Here is a 23231-nt window from a genome sequence, read left to right on the forward strand (position 1 = left end):
GACCTACCCGCGCTTATCCGGATCAGTTCCGATACGTTTTGTATTTTTTCCTACCTCCTCCCGAACTGCCATCCTTCCCAAAAAACCACCTCTCCTCTGCTCCCTCCCTCACCCCCCTGTTCGGTTTGTCGCGCAGAGCAACTCTACCAGTTCGTTTTCTCATTCTCGTGACGCGTACGCGTACTGTACTTCTTCGCATTTTAGTGGAGAAGACGTGTGAAAAGTGTGTATGGTGGTGTGTGCGTGTGTAGTGATGAGAGCGGGAAATATCGCGCGCGGGAGCGTGGATTGCCATCACTACTACATCGAAAGCCGTGTGCACCATCGCGCGAGTTTGATTGTTAATTTTCGCTCGCGTAGAATTTTTTAAATTTTTTCGGCGATTCTTGCTTTATCGTTCTGGTGCGTTTTGTTTTCTTGGTTTAGATCGTTTTTAAGTCTGGCTAAGAAAGGTAAAATAGCGGCACAGACCGGGTTGTATAAATGGTGTATCGAGTGCATTTGTGGTGCGAAGGTAGTGTTTGTCCACGATGGAAGCGCTTTATTTGTGTATGTGTGGTATTCGTCGCAATTGGAATGTACGGTAGAAGGAAAAAAATCTTAAATAATAATGAAATGAATGATCAACGTCTACGCAACTTTTTAAAATGTGCTATCAACTAGATTGAACAGAGGGAACACAGTGGTGCTTCAGAATTCTAAAACGTTTGACGTGTATATGCGTATAATTGAAAAGAAAGACCACCGAATCGGAATCGGATATGAGATGGGAATCTGTAATTTTCAAGTTTCGTGCTGTTTTTTCTTCTACACATGTGTGTGGTCCAAGCCTTGTTCAGTCCTGTTCGCTTATGCCCTGTGCGAAGCTAAAAACGTTTCAACATACTAGAAGAAAAAGACAAAACGATGATCAGTCGCTCTCTCTCTCTCTCTCTCTCTCTCTCTCTCTCTCTCTCTCTCTCATATCACGAAAACATCGGAAGGGGTGCGTACAATACACACACACACACGCGATCGATGGCTGCTGCCTTTGCTTGCAGTGAAAACGCGTAATCGGTCGCGTTGTTAATGTGCGTGAGAAGACGAATGTGTACGCACACACATACACGCACAACGCCAGAAAGCAGCATATATCTCGTGACGCGCTGTGGTGTGTTTACCGCCTTGGCCTGGTTGGAGGCCAGAGGACGACGGTTGATGATGATATGATGATGGTGTTGGCCTCCTTCTCGGCTTTTGCGGTATTTGGTCCGATTGGAAGTAAATATTCTGGTGCATGGTGAAGTTTATATGTACGCGCGATGCGTACGCGTAGGGCGGAGGAGGTGGGCAAGCACAGGTTTGAAGTGAGGATGAACTTTTTGGCTTGATTTGGCGTGTGTGCTGGTGTGTGTGCTGGTGTGTGTGTGTGTGTGTGTGAGGGGGAGGGGGAGGGGGGGTTTCATTTTATGTTGCACATTTTCAGCTTAAATGCTTTGGGTAGGGACAGCATACTATTATTGAAGAATAGTAGGAAACTAAAAATGTCCAACTATTGGCATGTTGTTTTTCTACACTTTGTAGCTAATTCTTTGCATCGTCATAGCAACGTCGACGAACACTTGATCAGTAAATCTAGTTTTATTATGTAGGTCAAAAGAAAGTGGGAAAATTGGCTTGTTATAGTGTCATTCGCCGACGGTTCAGGTTAACTTTTCCTCTTTTTATTACAAACGTTGCACATACCTGGGGAATTTGTGCGGTAGGACGTCGCGGGTATGATGCATTAAACTTTACAACAGAAAAAACCCACAACAGCTCTCAGCGCAAGAAAATATGCATTAAAATTTGTGTTTGTTGTGAGAGACTACTCTAGGTCGTGTATTCCGCGCCTTTTTCTCGTTTCTCAGTGCAAGCAACATTATTACGAATGTGTGTGAGCTTCCATTTCATATTTAGTCTCATAAAGAGAGCACGAGATAGAGCGGAAATGAGCATAAGAGTGAGAGAGCTTCAGATGCGAACGACGGAAACGTTGGAAACGCAGTAATGTTGCGAGCTGCGAGCGCAGTGCGTAAATCTCGTATAAATTGTACTTTGTTGTGCCACACACCACCCTCTTCTCGTTTTTGGGTGAAGTTGCGGAGGGTGTGCGGTCCAACCGTTTTGGGGGAGAGATACCACAGCTCTACCCCTGCCTTTTGAGGAAGCATCCGAACGGGGGAAAAGGACCGGTATATAGCATTAAAAATTGACCAAAGATTAGAGACATGGTCGCGAATGCATCGCCTGGTTTTCAATAGGGAGCAGTTTCCTAAGCAAAGAGTTATGTTTTTGGTGTCTAACCTGTGATGCTTTGGAATGTTTGAAGAAAGCTTCTAGGCAGGTCGGCAAACGCTGCTTTTATATAAGGTCGTCTTGGCAGCAAAGTGTATTAAATTTTCTGGATAACCTCTGTCAAGAGTACATCTTTCTTCTTCTAAGCTTAACAACCTGCTAGATAATGTATGCCTGGCATCTCATAGCTTACTAGACCAAGTAGCCGTACGGATGGGATTCGATTATTGGTACATCTTGGTACGGACATTGTACATTACAAGTGTTGTTCAAGATGATAGAGATGCTGCCGGCATCCCTGTCATGTTGAACAACACTTGTGATGTACAATGTCATGTAAAATCCTGTTTGGTACCCCTTAAGGTATATAATGTTCGTAAATTACGCATAGATACAAAAGTAATGGTTATTTGAAAAGTAAAATAAGTAATGAAAACTATGTAAGTTTTTTTTAATGACCCCAAGTTTAACCAAGAACACTCTCTCCCGAACGGAAAACGGTTGTGTAATACTTGTTGTTTGTTCTCCATCACAATCAAGGGGGGGGAGCAAAAACACATACATTTGCTCAACGGGAATATATTATAAATAGTAGAGTGTATCAGCGGATCAGACGACGATGCTCATCGCCGCCCATATGCACATTCTGATGCACACTGCTCTCCAAAGAAGTAAGTGCACCCTCGAAACCACCACACACACGGACGGAAAGTCGACGACGCCTTCACCACTATCTAGAAGCGACGACGACTACGATTATCCACCATAGTCGTCGCTGTCTTTGCTTTGGTGTGGTATGGCAGATTTTTTGTTGTTGTCCACGCAATACGGCGTTCAATTCGCGTGCTGGCGCTGTGGAGCCACAGGAAAGTATGATGGAACAATACAGTGCAGCAAATACCGGTTCGAAATGGGGAAGTAGTGCTAAGGGCTCTACGCTGTTATGTTTTTGCTTTTTAGTTACAAAGAGAGGTTATCTCACTAAGCGTGCCACTTTTTTTCCTACTTGCAATTTCACAATGGCAAAGTGTCACTCTGCAAATTACTGAACACTAGCCTTTGGCCCTGTAAACGTCGAAAAAAGAGCCTCTTTTCGCATTCGTCTTTCGAATGCATTTTACGCTAATTTCATCATCGTCCCCGGATAAGCGGATAAGAATGATTTTGTCCGTAGATTCTTGTTTTAACGTTCACGGGCGGATAGGTTGACGGACGGACGCGGAATTGCAGTGCGCAGGTCCGACTGTGACAACATTCCCGGGGAGTCTCTTGTCCGACTCGTGTGCTACCGTGGTTCCGTTGTCTCTGCGTGTGGGTAAAAGAGCACAAAAGCAACTAAGCCGGCAAAGAAAGGCAAGAACGCGCAATGGGAGACGCCAGAGCTCTAGGGTTGTCAATCGATCCGAACAATTTTTCCTTCAAACAGATGTTTCGCTCGCCAAAAATTGGCTAGGAGCTTCAATGATAAAGGGATGTAGCGCTCTTTCTTACACTGACGATAAAACCGATGTGTGTTTACGATCGGTTCTCTTACATGTTTGTTAATAAAGAGAAATACAACGATTGCGTGAGCATAATTCTCTCCCCCAAAGCTAGTGAAGCCGGAGAGAATGAAGGAAGAAACAAAGAAACATTATTTTCCTATACAAATGTTGTTAATCGAGAACAAGGAAGCATTCCGTGTAGGCAAAAGTTTGTTATTCTGTCCGATAATCGGGGGTATATAGTTTTGTGTTATAAATCAGCCCGACTTGTGTGTGTCCTCGAGCTTTACTAATGTAATTCTTTCGCCTTCCCATTTTTTTACAGCGTTTTTCAGCAGTTTATGGCCATTTATCTGAGTGCAAATGATTATAAAACAGCTCAAGAAGCATTATCGGGCAGAAGAGGGACTGCTGCAGGCATATTTGAATAGTGTAAGAACTGGCAAAAGTGTGAAAGAAAAAAGGACATTTGATTAAATAAGTGTATTCCGTGAGTGAGCGGAAAAAACGGTGTTGTGCAGTGGATGAAAAGTGGATTTTACCGCATTTAAGTAAAAGGGCAATAAAGAAAAGAGGAAGCGTGCGCGAGCGGAAAAGAAACAAAATAAAAGAAAATGAACCCACCATGAAGCGCGGGAGAACGGAAGAGATACAATTTGGGCAACCGCGGGTACAGCCACCGACGGGTCAGCAGCGCATAATTACGACTACGCAACCACACAATGTGGCCAGCAATACTGGCACGACAATACAGTATCAGATCCCGCCAAACGTCATTAAGACGTCCACACCGCCAGATTCCGTCAGTTCAGTGACGAACCTGAGCAATCAGCAGCAGCAGGCGACTCAGCTTGTGTCGCCACAACAAACTACTAGTGTCCAGTACACAACCTGTAAGTATCGCCCCACTATCGAGCAGTATTTAGCAAGGTCTATTAAATATACAAGTTTCGTGAAAAAGAAATGAAAAATAAGATGACAGATGGACCTTCCGAATCGATCCTTCAATTAATGATGAGTATGAGCAATATGTAGGATTTGGTTCTTAGGACCGTTCCCCCCTAGCGTGGACTGACTATCCATCTACGTGACCTAGCAGGTGAAAAAGGCAATATGAAGAAGAAGGACTTATTCGGTTCCTAACTGAACATCTGACATATTCCTATCCAAGAACTGATAAAAATCGACTGTAAGATGTCAATATCCAACAATGGATATTACGCGAACTGTATTATTAAATGGACCTTATGTATTTAGGTGATTTTTTGCCATAAATAATGAGGATATTAACACTTCCTATGTTATATTTGTGTCGCGGTTTTAGCTTATAATACGGCGCTTGGAAGCAACTTGGTGAAAGCCCAGCAGCAGACAACGAATCCACAGCAGCAGCAAATTCACGTAGTAAACGCGACCAGCCAAGTTCGCGGTCCAAGCCACAAAAACGCAGTTGTCAATGCCACTACAGTCGCGGCGGCCACTCCAAACAGCAACAGCAACAGTTCGGTCGTAAGCAGCGGAGGTAGCAGTGTAACTGCAGCCGCCGGAATCCAGCAGGTCATCACTACCAGCATGTCGCCGGGCGTACTACCGGGAGGTGGTGGTGGTGCAGCGCAAGGCCCACCACCTCCGCCGCCCCAGGGCCAAGCACAGTTGCAGCGGTTAAAGGTCGAGGATGCGCTAAGCTATCTCGATCAGGTGAAGTACCGGTTCGGAAACCAGCCGCAGGTGTACAACGATTTCCTCGACATCATGAAAGAGTTCAAATCGCAAAGCATCGATACACCGGGCGTTATTCAGCGCGTGTCAAACTTGTTCCGCGGACATCCGGAGTTGATCGTCGGCTTCAACACGTTCCTGCCGCCCGGGTACAAGATTGAGGTGCAGGCGAACGATCAGGGCTGCTATCTGTTTCAGGTGTCGGTATCCGTGCAGCCGACGGCATCGTCGGGCGGTGCTTCCGTCGCACCGCAACCCTCACCGCATAAGTACAACACAATCTTCCAAGGCGGCGGTCAAATAGTGCAATCGACAGGAACAGGAACTGGAGGATCGAACGTGGTCACCGCTAGCTCGGGGGGCAACGCTGCTGTTGCTGCTGCTGCTGGCGGTACACCCGGAGCCGTCAATCTCATGGCGTATGGCGGTGGGCATGCGGCGACAGCTGCACCAGGTGGTGCCAGCGTACCCGTGCTCGGTGGAACATCGTTGCAGCAGCCCACCGGTGTTTCGACCGGGGGCAACGCCAGTCCTGCCACGGCACAAAACGCACAGCAATCGCTTACGACCACGACGACGACGACAGCAGCTGGAGGTCCTCATGTGGGACAAAACTTTTCCGCACGCAGTGACCATCACCGGGAACGTACGATATCTACCGGTTCGGCCGCAAGCAATGCCAGTCTTCCTGCGGGCGTCAACTCATCATCATCGTCGTCATCGTCGTCGGCAGTGGATGTCTCATCTGGTGCGGGCGGTGGTCAGACGACACAAGCACCACCCCCACCACCACCACCAACATCCAGCATCCATCGAATATTAACACAGCAAATCATATCCCAGCAGCAAACGACAGGCTCAGCAATTGGAGGAAGCAACCTGGTTCCGACGGCTGGTGGTGGTATGGTATCAGCGCCGACACAGGTACAACACCATCAACAAACGACCCTGCAGCAGGTTCAGCCACCACCGGAAGCGCAGACGGCCTCTGTCACGACAACAGTGGTGCCGCCGCCGACGGCTGCCACCGCGAATCAGCCGGTCGAGTTCAATCATGCCATTACGTACGTAAACAAGATCAAAAACCGATTCCACTCGCAGCCAGAAAAGTATAAACGATTCCTCGAGATTCTGCACACATACCAGAAGGAACAGAAAACGTACAAAGAGGGCGCCCAGAGCGGTTGCCTGACGAATGCGAAGCAGCTTACCGAGGCGGAGGTTTACACGCAGGTGGCGCAGCTGTTCGACAATCAGGAAGATTTGTTACGCGAGTTCGGTCAATTCCTGCCAGACGCAACCAGTCACCATAATCAGGCCGCCATGCAACAACAACAGCAGCAACAGCAACACCACATGACCTCAACGGGCAAGAGCAACTCACAACACAATCTCGTGGTAAATGCTTCGATGCATGACCATCAAGCACCACATCCACAGCAGCAATTGGGGGGTGGTGGACCAGGAACTGGTGGCACTACCACAATAGTTGGTTTGGGGAGCAGTGGTTCCGTTCCGGTAGTGCACGGCAGCGGCGGTGGCAAGAAGCTGGGCGGCAATTCCGGTATTGGAGGCGGTGGTCTCGCTAGCTTGAAAGTTTACAACAGTATGCAACCAACGGGCATGGCTCGACTGCAACAGGAGCGTGATTATTCGCCGATGGCAACGACCGATGGCGTTGGTGGAATGCATGGTGCAGGTGTTGGGGCTAGTAGTATACCTACGGGTGGTGGTGGTGGTATCCCCGTGGTGGGTAATGCTATTCGAGCGACCGTCGGCGGAACCTTAATCGGTACCGGTGGAGGAGGTGGAGCAGTAATGTTGGAGAAGGATCGCAATCATCATATAGGAGGAGTAACAGGCAGTGGAGGAGGAGCACCCGGTAGTGGTGGCGGAGCAGGTGGTCTGAACGCAAAATACATTCACGGTGCGGCCATATCCGGTATAAACCCCACTGGTGGACTGGTGGGTGGGAACGTAATTCCACCCGGCAGTGGCACTATTAGTATTGGCGTTGGCCCTAATGCTGTCTCCAGCGTAATGGCAAATCTAGTGTCGGCCAGCGTAGGTGGAGCTGGTGGAGGTAGCGGAGGAGGAGGAGCCGGCGGGGTAAACGCAATCAAACGATCTCCTTCGTACGCATCGCAGATGGGATTCGTAGGGCCGGGTGGCGTTGGTGGTGGTGGTCCTACCGGACACGGCAATAACATGAGCTCTGCGCGAGATCGTGGCGATGGTACGGGACCACCGCCTATTAAGCGACACAAACCAATCTGCCGCGATGTATCATTGGCCGAAGCTTCCAAGTACGGTACGCTGAACGATTACGCCTTCTTCGACAAGGTCCGCAAAGCGTTACGCAGTCCGGACGTGTACGAAGACTTCCTGCGCTGCCTGACACTGTACAACCAGGAGATTGTGTCCAAATCGGAACTGCAAACGCTGATCACACCGTTTCTGAGTCGATTTCCCGATCTACTGAAATGGTTCCAGGACTTCCTGGGACCTTCTTCCGGTACCGGTGCTAGTGGTGCGAACGAATGCATACCACTGACAGCCGCAGCTGCGGCCGCCGCACGCCAGGATCGTGACCGAACACAAAGCGAACTAGCGGCGGACGTTGATCTATCCACGTGCAAACGGTTCGGGGCGAGTTACTGTGCCTTGCCGAAATCGCACGAAGGCGTTAAGTGTTCCGGACGCACGAGCCTTTGCCGGGATGTGCTAAATGATACGTGGGTATCCTTCCCAACCTGGGCGGAAGATTCCACCTTCGTCACGTCACGCAAAACACAGTACGAAGAGTTCATCTACCGCTGCGAAGACGAGCGCTTCGAGCTGGACGTGGTGATCGAATCGAATAGTGCGACCATCCGTGTGCTGGAAGGCGTACAGAAGAAGCTTACCCGAATGTCACAGGACGAGGTGAGTCGATTCCGGCTGGACGATTGTCTCGGTGGTACGTCGGCCACGATTCATCAGCGTGCATTGCGGCGCATTTATGGTGACAAAGCGGCAGACATTATACAAGGGTTGAAGAAAAACCCATCGGTTGCGGTGCCGGTCGTATTGCGGCGTATGAAAGCCAAGGAAGAGGAATGGCGAGAAGCACAAAAGGTAAGACGCTGCACCTCGTTCGGTCAGAAATTGATCGCTTCCGCTTTTTTTTAACTTGCTTTATCCCTTCTTTTCTTAACAGAGTTTCAACAAGCAATGGCGGGAGCAGAACGAAAAGTATTATCTTAAATCGTTGGACCACCAGGGCATCAACTTCAAGCAAACGGACATCAAAGCCCTCCGATCGAAAAGTTTGATCAATGAAATTGAGACACTTTTTGATGAGGTGAGTTACATGAAGGTAAACACGATCGTCCCCAGTTTGTTCTTTTGGTTTGCTCTTTTTATGTGTATGTGTTTGTATCGTTTGCTCGTAACAGGTGGGTAGATAAGTCTTTGTCCTAACCACGATAAGAGGAGTTTTTGAACAAATTCCATTTCTCAACTCAACTTAATTGCCTTCGAGAGTGCTTAAAGCAGCGACCTACTATCTTTTCGAAACCATTTTTAAACATAGTTTAGATAGACATAGACATAGTTTGTGATTCCAGCCTCAAAATAGGCCTCTGTTTCAGCAATTATTTCATTGTTGGATTTTTTTTTTCAACACATCAAAAATCAACGATGGATCAGCCGACCTAATCCTTTCCTATCCATTTCACAATATTTTTCACAATATTAAAATTTGCTACACTTAAAACACTATAACTCATCATCTAATCAACAGACAGCTATGACATTCATCCATGTGTGCTTTCCATCCTGGCGAAAACTGATAAAAAATTTAATTCATTTTTCGTGCCACAAACTACACACGCAGGACTACAACTTATCTACCCACCTGTTCATTATTCTCTGGACGAAAATAGGAGCAGGAGTGTTTGTGCGTAGGAATATTGTGGTAGTGAGAGTGAATTATAGAGTAGAGATTATATATATATATATATATATATATATATATATATATATATATATATATATATATATATATATATATATATATATATATGAGAAGATAATAGAATAAATATATAAGTAGCATAGAAATACGCGATTGCAAAGCATGTAAATTAATCTATCGTAATTCGTAATCGTAAATTTATGTGTGTGTGTGTGTACAGCGCCATGAACAGAACGACGATTCGGCGGCAGTTCCGCAGGCCAGCGGGCCCCATATGACAATACCGTACAAAGACAAGACAATACTCGAGGATGCGGCCAATCTGCTCATACACCATGTGAAGCGCCAGACGGGCATTCAAAAGCAGGAAAAGGCACGGATAAAGCATATACTGCGACAGTTTGTGCCGGATCTATTTTTTGCACCAAGGCAGCAGCTCAGTGAAGATGAGCGAGAAGAAGGTACGTGTAATACCCATAGGGAAAGCGTACTCTGTATTCCCTGTGCGCGTGTGTGCCATAGAATTTTCCTCATGTCTTTTTACATGTATTTTTCCTTCACTAGACGATAAGGATACGGAAATGGAGCAAGACGAGGACATTAGCAGCAGTGCGGGCAAATCTTCTGCAACTAATCTTAAAAAAGCGACCTGCACCTCTACTCCAAACTTTACCGGCAGCAGCAACAGCAGTATCAGCAATTTCAATCCTTCCAGTAGTAGTAATGTTGGTGGAACGTCAGCATCCGCTTTCGATGTGTCAGCAACGGCAGAATCAGAAGGAGGATTGTCGAAAGAGAGTGAAAATAATAAAACAGCAGGCGAAGCAGTTGGTGTATCATCAGCAACGCCAAAATCCGTTTCCTCCGAAACCGTTCAACTGGCGTCTTCTGGCGTTATTACGGGATCGTCAAATTTATCCTCTTCCACAACGACATCCGGTTCGGAAATCTGCCCCGGAGTTGGTAGTAATGCCGCTACAAAATATGACAACATTGGTAACGGTGGTAATGCTGCTACGGCCGCCGGCAACGAAGACAGTACCGGCGATAAGACAACGACAATAAAGATGGAAATAAAGGAAGAAAACGAAGCATCTGTGATGCAGGATTCTTCTGGTGTAGCAAGCTCTGTCACTGGTGGTACATCATCGTCGTCACCACAGCAACCAATGAGTCCACCACTGCCTCCGCATGCCGTGAGCAAACATATCGTACGTATAAAAGCAGATAGTACTGCGTTCGGTACGTACTCTTGCGGGTGAATATTTCATTGTGTGTGTGTGTTTTATTTTATTTTACAGGAAGAAGCGTACACGCTTTTTTTCACCAACAACAACTGGTACCTGTTCCTCCGATTGCACGCCATTCTGTGCGAACGTTTGCGCACCATTTACGAGCGTGCACAGATAATCGCAGCCGAAGAACGTGCGTACGAGAGTACACGCAACAACAGCACCGCCACAGCGCTACGATTGAAACCGAAGAGCGAAATCCGCATCGAGGAGTATTATAACATCTTTCTGGACATGTTGAAAAATCTGCTTGATGGCAATATGGAATCTAGCAGCTACGAGGACACGCTGCGGGAGATGTTTGGCATTCATGCGTACATCGCTTTTACACTGGATCGGGTATGTAAACAGGGGGAGGGTCGATTTTATGAAAAGTTCTTCTTCTTTGGTGCTACAATATGTTCTTGTCCTGCCCATTTCTGACTTATCTCGAACTTGGAGTTTTGGCTGCAGCCAGGCTGGACAGTCGTTGGGATGAGATAGAACATCGGACCTCACCCCTCGAAAAGGTTTTATGAAGGCTAGCTTTTTAATAATATTATTCTTGATAACTTGCAGGTGGTACAAAACGCTGTACGGCAACTTCAACACTGTGTCACGGAACGTGGGGCACTGGAATGCGTTGAGCTGTTCCAGGCGGAACAGCGGCGAGGCGGAGCGGGTGGTCTTTGTCGCACGGCCAACCGACGTACAGCGACCGAGCTTGCCTACCAGCGAAAAGCTGAATCGGCACTTCAGGAAGAAAATTGTTACAAAATATACATTGTAAGTGGGAAGCTCTCACTGCATGTCTCCCTATTATGGAAGGTATAGAGGACAAATGATTGTTATGTTTTCTGTTTGCAGTACAAAATCGATTGTCGGTTAACGATCGAGCTGCTGGACACCGAATCGGATGACACTGCTACTAATTTCGCCAACACGCAAGCCTACGGCTCATATGTCAATCGTCTCTCAAACCCAGCTGCCACCGGTACCGGAAGTGATAGTGGTGGTGGAGGAGGAGGTGGTGGTGGTGGTGGGAGCAGTGTTGTTGGTGGCGGAACTAGTGGAAGTGGTGTCTGTGGAAGTGTTGGTGGTGCTGGTGCCGTCGGCAATAAAAGTAGTAGTGGTGGCAGTGGAGGAGATGCTGCTGGTGGTAGTGGTGGACCGTTGAATGCAAACAACAGCGGCAGTAATAGTAATAGTGTTGTGAATCACAATAATATCTCTACCGGATCTGGATCTTCCATCAGTAATAATGCTGTTGGCGTTGCAGGCAGCATAACAACCAATGCCGAAGTGAAAACGGAAACTCCCGACGATGAGCTGGTAAGTAGGAATTGCTTAAGTTTAATCGTATGTTTTTTGACGCGAGATATATGGGATGGGATCATTTTGCAGTGATCTTGGTTCCGTTTTCTCCTATCCCCCTCTACCTACCTAACACACGTGTGCCAGAAAGTTTGTTTGTTGCACCTTACAAAAAGACCTAATTTTATGCCTAGTTGTGTGCACAAGAGCAGAAGGTTTTGGGAGTTGCCATTTGGCGCTTAAATACGGATGAAGGCGGCGGATTGGTGGGAACGTGGTTTGTTAAAGTTTTTACGTTTGTGTGTATATTGTTTGTAACAATTAACTGTTTTACGCTTTATTTATAAAGTTGTTGTCGTGTTTTGTTCCTAATTGCGTTATTTAATTTTACATACATCATTGGGTTTATCGTTTCTAATCAGTTCGGTTCCATAATCGTTTCGACAGTATTTTGACTTACTTACGCACACAAACTCACCCAAACATACACACAAACACATTTGCTATATTTAAATTATTTTTATCTTTGTTTATATTCGTCCTCTTTGTTTCGCTGTTGTTTGTTTTTTTTTCCGATTGACTATTGAGAGAATTGGCAAAATTTTTGTTATGGAATCCCAATAGCTTTAACAAAAACCTTTCCTTTTATTCTTCTCTTTTTGTTAACATTTGAACCTCAGTCGATCCTCCCTCATAACGAAATCATACCGTTTTCCAGTGGTTCAATTGTAATTCTTTTTCTGCCTTCTTGTACTACAACAGATCAATAGAGCTTGTATGAAAGGTGGTTCTGTTGGATCTGGTGGTTCTCTGTTGGTGTTGAAAATATATTGTTCTATGCTTTTAAAATATTAAAATTTGTGTTTGTCACCATCGGTAAATCCCCATGTTTATTGAACTATCATACGACATTTTTGTCGTTGAAAAGAAAAGTTGGATTGCATTTCAAACTGGTCGTTTCTTGTGAAAATAAAAAAAACCATTCACATGGAGGAGTACCATTAATTATACATATGTCCTGGCATGTTTTAACCAACTATACACACTTGATGATGCGTTCACGAGCCACCAATTAGCCCTCATTATCTTCAGAGTGCCACAACAACCCTCAATCAATCGTTCGCGTGCGTGCGTGTGTGTTCATATAAATATAATCGAATGTTTTCGCTGCAAAAATGCGTTTGACTAATATAAGCTTTTTTCTTCATACTTCTTCTTCTTCTCTTTTTAACATTCTTTTTTCCTGTGCCAGGTCAAACAAAATGTTTAAAAAAAGCTTCTTTATTATACACATAAACAATACAAACAAGTTGATGCGTGAGTGTGTGTGTGTCCGAATAGCAAAACACGATCTTAAAAAGGAACGTGCGGCGGGAAAACGTGCCTGACGTGTTGAATACTACAAGAACTCGAAAACAAAGCAAAAAAGTACTACTTTTATCACAATTACTATCACAATGGTTCTTCTATCACAAATAGTTATCAGTTCCGATCTTGAATTCACCGTGCGATTAGTAATGTTCAGTTCGGATAGGTTTCGATAGGGCGCCGCGCGCACACCACAAGCTGCGAGAATAAGAGGAGTTGGCAGGCAAAAAGTGTCTCGAGTAATCGACAAATTTCTCAACAAATCGACAAACTATGAAATGGAAGAAAATAATAATTGAGCAGTGCTCGGTTTCTAAAGCGTGAAAGTCAAACTGACGCAAATAAGAGAGAAGAGCGATCATTCCTCATATGTGAGTTTTTTGTATTATTTATTTTCACGTTATCAATTGTTTTTCGTACCAAGCGGAGATTAGTTAAGTTATTAATGGAAATAGTGGCGCCCCCTGCTCGTTGCAGAAAGTATAAGGCAGGCCAACCAGAATGGCAGCACAAGGATATCGAGAACTAACTATGGAGAAGACAAATCAGTTCCTTATTATCTACCTTCTCGGAACATGGTATGTGTGTTGGGAGAGATGTTTGTGTATAAGAGGGAGAAAGAGGTACTTTAAAAGTTAAACATAACGAAAGTGATGTATATTTTTGGTTAACGTAAGAGGAAGGAAAGCTAGACATGAATAGTTATACAGAAGCGAATAATAACTGACCTTTTATTTTCTACACACTCCTCCTCTTCACGATGTTCGATCTCACGGAAAGCAGTTGATAGAATATCGGCGATTTGTACGTTTCATGGAGCTCTTCCCTCTATCGGTAGGAAAAGCCGTCCCGAAAAGGGAACTGTGATTTCGTCTATGCGAATACGATATACATAAAATAAAACTAATCAGTTAAGGGAATAACACACATAAAATCTCAAACACTGTGTTTGTAGAGCCAAGTTATCAGCATCATCGCACACTTTCGACGATTTTGCGTGAGGAAAGCAAGCTTGTTGTTAGCTGTGCTTTTTGTTTTGTAGTACGACGAGAAATACTTACAAAACAGCACAAAAAGATCCGATTTCTGTTTTAATATTTGCCATAATGGAAACGAGATGTTCCTCGGAAGCATGAATAATCTTTTATGGGCACGGGCACGCGAAGGAGGATATTTGCTGCTGGATAGCTAAGGCGAAAGATGCACGCGAGTGCACTAAACGAGTTGTACCAGAAAAACGTTGTGTGTGTGTGTGTGTGTGTGTGTGTGTGTGTGTGAGAGAGAGAGAGAGAAAGAGAGAGAGAGAGAGCGAGAAAATTTGTGAATAAGTAGAATCGTCTCGGCATCAATCAATTACGCATAAGAAACACAATCTCTGTATATAGACCAGCTCTTGAAGCAGATAATATTTTAATTTATAAAACAAAACCGGAGACTGAACGAGGAATAGAGAGTGTGTTTAGTAGATTGTAAATAGTAACGGCGAGAGTTGTTTTACTTCATTATTAACGCTCCTACGACATAGCATGAAAGGTTAAAAGGAAGGAGGAGCGTGTTTGTAAACAGTATTTTGCATGTAAAGTTGTACAGTAAAAGAATACTTTCTTTCGTTGATTCGAACGCTAAGGAAAGAAAGGAAGAAAATAATAGTATGAGCATAAGAGTTATAAGACGCAGTTTTATACACAAAAACACACAAACACACTGAATTAGGAGAAACATTCATCCTAATACTAAGCCACAGATTAACACTCAAAATCTTAGACAAAAAGGAGAGAGGAGGGTTCATGCAACATTTCTTCCGGCAATTTTTGTGCGTAGATTGTGTGTGTATTATATGTAAAAAAGCAAGCAAATTTAAACATCGTTTAGACGTAAGAAATTCACACTCAAATCTCTTCTATCAGCAAAGCAAAAGCAACGTGTGTGTTGCTGTCCGATTGAATGTTTCTCTCAACCAACAAAACGTGAATTGATGAACAATAAGAAAAGAAATTTTGCAAATATTCACTTGAAAATTGTTCGTTTTTACTTGTGTTAAACAAACACAGAAGAATTTTATTATAGTCGTACATACACCCGAAATCAACGTAGTTTTGTTTCGTTTCAATGTTGACTGTTTTCGTTTTTTATTTTGGTTTCGAGGTAGCTCTTATTTTTTTACTTTTCTATCTATTTTTTTCATTATATTATACAAACATGATTATTAATAGCTTTTTAAAACCTATTTCGGAGATTTTGTTATGATAAAGTAAATTTGTGCCGCGGTAATGAGTAATGACCATACATTAAGAGCTAAAAGGAGATCGAAAGGATTAAAAAGTGAATGCACCCGCGCGAATTGATGGTGTGTGCGTGTGTAGTGGGCCTACTTGAACAATTAAATGCAAAATAGGTATGTTAAAAAAATCTCATTCACCATGAAAACTAAATCTATTATTTTGACGGATATATCTTATGAAGTAGATTCATTTCTTCAATATTGCGTTACTTTCTTTCTATGCTCTTTCTCTCGCTCTACCTGCGTCGTCTACTGTTAATATTATTGCTTGCACTAGTTTGCTCTTTGTTTTACTATACTTACTTATATTATCATGCGCTCTATTCGGTTGATTGAAATATATTTAATTCTTCGATGTTTTCCTTTTACTGTTTCACAATTCGAGTATGGAGTTCTATTTATCTACTTTTCATTCAGCTTATTGTAGCTTTCCAACTGATGTGTGCTTTTTTCTTCGTTTTTTTAATTTAGTATGTTTTTTTTATCAATAGGTTTAGTAGTGGTAGTCGCGTACCTCGTCGTACGGCTCGCATATATTTTTGTCTTACATATTTTACTAGACACGTGTTAATATTACAATTTTGTATTAGCTATACAAACACGCTCATCCGTAGTGTAGGGTTTCTCTTTCGTTTGCATAATTAATGTGTGACACTTTATTTATTGTGTAATGAGGCGAAAAACAGCTGATACAGAAGCTTATAAAGAAAAATTATATTAATTGAAACAGGCTCGCTTTAATGTGTTTCTTTTTTTCTGTAAAATGCTTTATGTTTGACCTGGTGCAAGAAAAGAAGAATAATATTTGTATATTTTGTTCTCGGCGGAAACTCTGTATAGAGGAATATGGCGTTTAAAGTTCCCCATTTTTACTTTTCCACACACACACACACACACACACACACACACACACACAAACACACGCCAATATGTCCCACCGGGTGAAGGAACTCATTTTATACACAAGGCTACAAATACTGTTTCCTACATTTGACTGTTTTCCATTCGCCAATCCCTGAGTTTTGTTCAGAGCGAAAACGATAAAATGGTGTAAAATATTTTGCCAAGTACGACACTACTGATTCACCAAGCTTTCTTAACAACCATTAATTAATCATTTCATCACAAATCAATAGAAACAATGCGTTAGAAAGTTGGTAAAGTTAAACATTTAAGTACGATCATTCAAACTGCTTCGTTATTTAAAAATGAATTAACAAATTCCTTGTTCTACATTTCGTGGTGTAGTTGGGACATTTAAATTGTTCTCTGAATTGCCTTAGTTTTGCTGTGAGTTTTCTTCGATGTAATGCATGCTGGTTTGGGCTTCAGTTATTTTACTTTAACAAAGATCATGGCTATGCTGTTTATTTTAACTTTTATTCATTTTTTTGCATTTGTATGCGGAACGATGCTTGTTACTTACATTATTGTTCAATCTGCATCTATAGTATCTTTTGATGTCCATCTTGCGATATCCTATTGCCGATCTGCGATCGTTGTCCAAGATAGTATGACGTTTCCTTTTTTACTCTCACACTCACTTCGTTCTGACAAAAGAAGTAAAATTAATGTATGTTTTTCGTTTTCTTCATTCTTTTTTTTTTCTTCATTTCTCTATCGCTGTGTCGTGTTTTTCCCGTCTGTGGTTACTTTTTCGAAGAAATCACGTTCATTACCGGGCACCACCACCTGTGCTCGCATGCCTGTATTTCTATCGCGAAATGCAAAACGGCGAAGAAAGTATGGCGAAGCGAATAGAAGAAAAGTGTCAGTAACCGTTGACGGCAAGCCGGTTACCATGACAGAACTGCAAAGTGGAGAGCTAGAGCGGGAAGAGATCGCTGGTGATGGGAAATCGAAGCAAGCTGCAACGGCAGCTGGACACAATTCTCACTCCCATACAAACGCGGACGCTGCCATGGAAGGAAACGATGCCGGTGTGAAGCAAGAAAATGATGCTAGTGATCGTGGTGCAGCATCCGGTAGTAGTCCGGGAAAAACGTCTCTATACGACGAAGGAGGAGCTGGTAGAGCTGCTACGATATCTGCGAAACTAGAATCGACGAAAGCACTCTCTCAGTCCCCAAATATCAGTGCTTCTTCGACCAAAGATAATGGCAGCAGTAACAACAACAATCCGAACAATATAAATAATAATAATAATAATAATAGCATTAGCGGCGGCAACAAACAGCATGCTGTAGCGGAGGACAAGAACAATCCGTCTCCGTCTCTGTGGTTCGGCATTGGCAATAGCTTAAAAAATCAAGAAGCGCCAGCTTCTACCGCACCTTCATCGGATCATCGTCGCCGTCTACCAAGCGTGAACGGGGCTGCGGAACGCAATCTACCGTACAAGACGCCTCGAAAGAAGAGTTTCATAATGTATCGGCAGGGATCGCTCATTCGTTCGCGGAAGGTAACGAGGATGAGGTAAAAGTGTTGAAATAGAGATGTTTAACCGTTCATTTACTCATTTTTTAGAGTCACTGTCGGGTTACTACACGGATGGATCAACGATTCAAGCGGGTCGTCGATCGATGGCTGGACCAGCACGTGTCTGGCTCGCAGCGAGCATCGTGCAGTGACTGGTTGCTTGGGAAGCGACAGGATCTAATAAAGACCACTACCACCTCCGTTATCGTTCAAGACAACGGATTGAGCCGTACACCTTACGCACCTTACAATAGATATAAGGTGAAACAGATAGAGCTAGATTAGGACTAATATTGGGTGCGTGGTAGTAGATAGAGGGAGGCCGTATGGTGCTATTCAGGTCAAGCAAATGAGGAGTAAGTGACCATTTTATCAATGAATCGGATGTAGAGAAGGTCAATCCGAAAACATATGCCAATTCTCGATGTGCCGCAACAATTTGTACTACAGCGTATACAAATAACGCAGCGCGGAGAGTCGTAATATGGTTATTTAGTTTATGTCTCTAAGTGCTCTTTAAATGTGTACATTTTTTTTGCTTTTCACTTAACCTTTAAAAGGACAGATCTTTGAGGAAAATGTGTAGTGGTAACTATAGTGTTCGTGTGGTCAATTTAGATTAACTTATTGAACACAAAAAGTAGTCGGTTGGTTCTACCCAAGTAGGCCGAGAGTACAAGATATAAGAAAATGATTAGTGAATTTCTATATTACATTTTTACTTGCTCTACCATTAAGGCTAGGTTAAAAAGAAGAAAGAACATGTTCTAAGCGGTCATGTTGTTTCTTCTGTTGTAGGAAAAAAAACACAAATGCGTGGTTTTTTTTGGTAGTTGCTCTTCGTCTTATCGAAGAAACAGATTGTTGTAACACACACGCGGTGCTCTTAAATACGATCCTCTCGATCCATTTTCCGTCCAACACAGTTTTTCAAAATTGGAGAAAATAGGGTACGCTATTATGTACCAAGAAAAGGATTATTATTGCACGATGTTTGTTAGACGATATGACTCGAGAGAGAGATAAAGAGAGGACTCAAAAAAACCTTTTCAGGTACTGTAGATCAACAAGTCTCCAAAAGTATTGAGACAATCTGTGTGGAAGCAACAACCCTCTGGTGAGTTGTGATGATAAGATGTTTTCCCGAATGACTAACACCAAGGTACGTGCGAGAGAATCGAAGGAACAACATGGAAATAAACATAAATCCTCGAAGCTGTGGTGAATCATAAGTTGCAGAATCAAAAGTATGAATTTTGTAGCATTTTTTTTTTTCGTTTTCGTTTTCGTTTCGAGACATTCGAAAATGGCAAGAAAAGAAGGACATAACGACACAACAACATTGACTGGTGTTCTATGTTATTTACAAGATGTGTTTACAAACTGAAATTATTGAAATATTAATGACCGTATTGGGGTTTCTATGTGTTATAGAACAAAGTGGGCGATTCTTATTACAAATCCAGTGGATGGCAGATCAACGACGGCAGACGATACGACAAGAACAGGACGCTTGGAACAACGGTGGCACATGATATAACAATGGAAGCTGTAACATACAGCTACTAAGAAGTCTGTATGTGAATTACAAACTCGCGCCATGTGTTATATGCTTGCATTGTCATATCATGCGCCACCGTTGTTCTAAGCCTCCTGTCCTCGTCGCATGTTATGCCTACAATGAGCTGCCATTCATTGGAGTTGTAATAAGAGTCGCCTGCTTTGTTCTATCGTATTAAAAACCCTGCAATCAGATACGCCGCGGACACTTGGATTTTGTCCAAGTCCTCCTTTTGAAGGTGTAGAACTTAGTTAAGTAACACGTAGTTTAAAAGTAAACTTCTTTATTTAAACAGACATTTGTTCCACATTTTTTTTTCGTTTTTTCAAAATAATCATAAATTTGTTCTAATAAGAAAAATGGTAAAACACATGTGTGTTTAAGTATAACGTTGGTGGCGCTAGATTTTTTAAAATGTTTTTTTTTTATTGATTACAATATAATAGGAGAAATCTCATTACTAAGGAAAAGGTGTTTTTTGTGTGCACTACACTCAACTCAACTACAACAATATTGATAGCTCCTTAAAAAAACAGATAACAAAGAGGCGGATTATACTATCTTGCGATTTGCTGCTGCTGCTTTTAAGTGCGTGTGTTGTGTGTACTTTAAGATAAGCCGCTCCGCACACCGACAGAGCAGCAGCAGTAGCGTGTGTAAACAATTACTGGTGCTGTTTATTGAAAAACGCGATCCCTACGTTTCAGCCGTTCTTTTAAAGTACTGTAAAGGTTTTTTTCATTCCATTTTTGGGCCACTTCTGAAACGGGCGAGTGTGCTTGTTCGGAATGTTTTGGGCCTTTGATTACCTCGTTATGTGTATTTGTGAGGACGCACGAATAGTTGTTTTGTTAAACAAATAATTAAAAACATAAAATAAAACAAAAAGAAACAGCTGCAGCAGCCGAATGGACTAATTTTTTGAAAATAATCGAGTTAATTTGAGATACTTCGTAAATTAGTTAATGGGAAAACATTGAAACACACAGTAAAGGAAAAAATGACAGAAGGAACTAAAAAAAGGCAAAGATTCGTAAATTGAACACAGATCAAAGGGGTATTGTAACTTTTAGACCAAAATCATTGTACAAAGGCGAACTCCCTTTCCCAAACGTGTTCTGTAAGTGGGACAATGATAGGACATTGAGCATAAACTGCCGAAAATAAGATACGACCCACACGTACATCTTCGCGTTTGATGTACTTTTGGCGTAATTTTGGTCTTCTGCTTTATCGCTAATATTGGTGGCCTCCCCCACGAAGCAAGCGATGATGCGATGGCGAATGTGTGATAGTCGCCTACTTCGATTGATTATTGTACATCTGCAGCAGCATCAATTGTCGTCTATATATATATATATATATCTCTCTCTCTATCTCTACACCATCACTAATCAGCAAGTCGCTCATCGGTTCCGGTTAGATGCACGGGACAGCGGAAGCTTTGACCGCTGGCAGCCAACTCCAAACCTTCGCCCGCGTACGATAAGAGCGGAGAAATTTCGCAATCAAATGATGCATCGGCAGCATCAAGCACTTCGACCGCGCCTGCTTTGATAAGCCACTTCCGATGCAATCGGTATATGTCGCCCCGCACACTCGACGGACAATCTATCCCGGCCGAATCGGCATTCTTGAGGGCACTGAACTCTTCCTCCCGGCGACCCTCCAGCGCTACGAACCGTTCCGCCAGCGGAAACACGTCGAAGATGAACTTTTCCATCTTGATGCCGTTCGGAGCGTTGGGCTTTACCCGTTCTCCGGTCGCCGTGTCGATGTACGGGATCTTCTTCTTGGCCACGTGCAGTGGCATTTGCGTGTCGGCAATGCGCCTTAGAAAGCTGATGGTAAAGAAGTGGTTGCAAATGTTGCCCGCATTGAACGTAAGCTTGCCATCGGTCGGATTACGTCGATTGGCCGTTTCACTCGAGAGCTCACTGTACTCAACTACCTGGTACTTGCCTTTCACCTCGCACACTACACCGACCGCTTCGTCCGGTTGTACCTTCTCGATCACCTTCACACCGCAGTCGGCCTCCTTGCGGACACAGTAGCCGATGAAAACTGGATCGGCAACTTTGATCAGTATGTTGTCGACACTGTGGGCGTGGAGATACTGGACGCCTGTCCGTTCCAGTTCGTCCAGTATGCCTTCGTCCTTGAGCGCCCGATAGATACCTCCGTTACCGTCCGGAGCGGTGGACACTTTCCACTTTTCATCCAGAAGAATGCGGCCTTCGAAATCCACGCACGGTACGCTGCGCTGGCGGAACATGCGAACCTGCTCGCCCGGAAGTCCAAAGTAATCGTTCTCCCGGAAGTAGTCGAGTGTTTCCGTGTGCGTATGCTCGCTGGTCATAATGTACCAGTGGATCCGACCGTCACCACCGGCTAATTGCTGAAGCTTCCTGATACGTTCGGCTTGCAGTTGAAACAGTGACTTTCCCGACGGTAATTGCACGTTATACGTGCCTTTCGGGGCGGACGAACCGAGCCGTGTGCCTTGTCCACCGGCCAGCAGAATCACACCAACTCGGCCTGCCCGGATCTGTTCTAGTCCTATCTGTCGCAAATTCTCTAGTTCCGCCTCCTTTGCTTCGGCAACCGATAGGTACCGTTCGCGGGCGAGCGGTTTCAGCAGCTCGTTCAAATCTTCCTTCGTCGACGTGGCGGTTGCCATGGCACGGCGGAACGCTTCATCCAACGCACCACAGTCGACGCTATCGGAGAGCGAATCGAGCAGCGTGGTCCGTTGCTGCTCAGATAGCACGTCCCAGAACGCCAGCAAATGGTCCTGGTGCCATTTGGCCAGTTGTTCTGCAATCGTGGCGTACCTTTCACTCATCCCGTTCAAAAAGAGCTCCAGAAGTTATGTTTTCCACTCGAAGCGATTTGCGTCCGTTTCGTTGCACAATGAATGCCACACTACAATGAAACCACCACCACCGAGTGGGTTGCAGGCGCGACCCGTTTTCCGACAACCCCCCCGACCAGTTTCTCGTTGGCTCGTTCTTGTTTTGGGTGGGGATATGAACGCGGTAACACGGAAGCGCGCGATGATGATGATGATGACGAGTCTCGTCGGTCGATCGGTCGGTCGGCTATCTCAACATGACCAGGACGCTGTCTGTTTCACTTACGCCAACGCAAAACACCGTTGGGGTGGGAGGCTGCCCATTTGTCTCTGTGTGTGAGAATGTAAACAAGTTTTGGGTCGAACTGCTGCTGCTACTGCTTTTGCTCACTCCCAATTTTCTTCGCCCTCCAAAATTGCACAACCAATTTTCCAGTCTCTCCAGTCTGCTCCAGGCCCAGTTTAGTGAAAGGGCAACTACTATATCAACCGGCGCGCACTGCTCACAGGGAAATGGAAACCGTTTTACCACGCAAAATGAAACATCTCATTGTGAACTATGATGGTAGCGATACTTTTTTTTGGCATACGAAGACACGTTTACCAACACGGGGTTTGACAGCCGCTATTGATAACGTTTTGACAACTTCAACCACCCAAGCCAAA

General features: G+C 44.1%; 2 protein-coding genes across 2 annotated transcripts in view; one reads left to right on the forward strand and one right to left on the reverse strand.

The window, feature by feature from the left end:
* Positions 1-4388: 4388 nt before the first annotated feature.
* Positions 4389-23231, forward strand: part of LOC126563743 (uncharacterized) — a 173475-nt gene continuing 154632 nt past the window's right edge. The window contains exons 1-10 of the mRNA XM_050220443.1: positions 4389-4693; positions 5125-8636; positions 8719-8877; positions 9698-9938; positions 10042-10688; positions 10779-11108; positions 11328-11534; positions 11616-12080; positions 17375-18133; positions 18199-18447. Of these exons, the coding sequence (XP_050076400.1) occupies positions 4426-4693; positions 5125-8636; positions 8719-8877; positions 9698-9938; positions 10042-10688; positions 10779-11108; positions 11328-11534; positions 11616-12080; positions 17375-18133; positions 18199-18435 (6825 nt within the window). The 5' untranslated portion in view covers positions 4389-4425 and the 3' untranslated portion in view covers positions 18436-18447. The remainder of the gene's footprint in view (positions 4694-5124; positions 8637-8718; positions 8878-9697; positions 9939-10041; positions 10689-10778; positions 11109-11327; positions 11535-11615; positions 12081-17374; positions 18134-18198; positions 18448-23231) is intronic.
* LOC126564606 (UDP-N-acetylhexosamine pyrophosphorylase-like protein 1) lies at positions 21102-22556 on the reverse strand. Its single transcript, XM_050221684.1, has one exon. It carries the CDS (start codon positions 22554-22556, stop codon positions 21102-21104), a length of 1455 nt encoding a protein of 484 aa, XP_050077641.1.

Source organism: Anopheles maculipalpis, chromosome 3RL (genome assembly GCF_943734695.1).
Source record: "Anopheles maculipalpis chromosome 3RL, idAnoMacuDA_375_x, whole genome shotgun sequence".
Taxonomy (NCBI): Eukaryota; Metazoa; Arthropoda; class Insecta; order Diptera; family Culicidae; genus Anopheles; species Anopheles maculipalpis.

Coding starts and splice junctions, on each gene's coding strand:
- LOC126564606 (XM_050221684.1), bottom strand. CDS start 22,556: ATGAGTGAAAGGTACGCCACGATTGCAGAACAACTGGCCAAATGGCAC.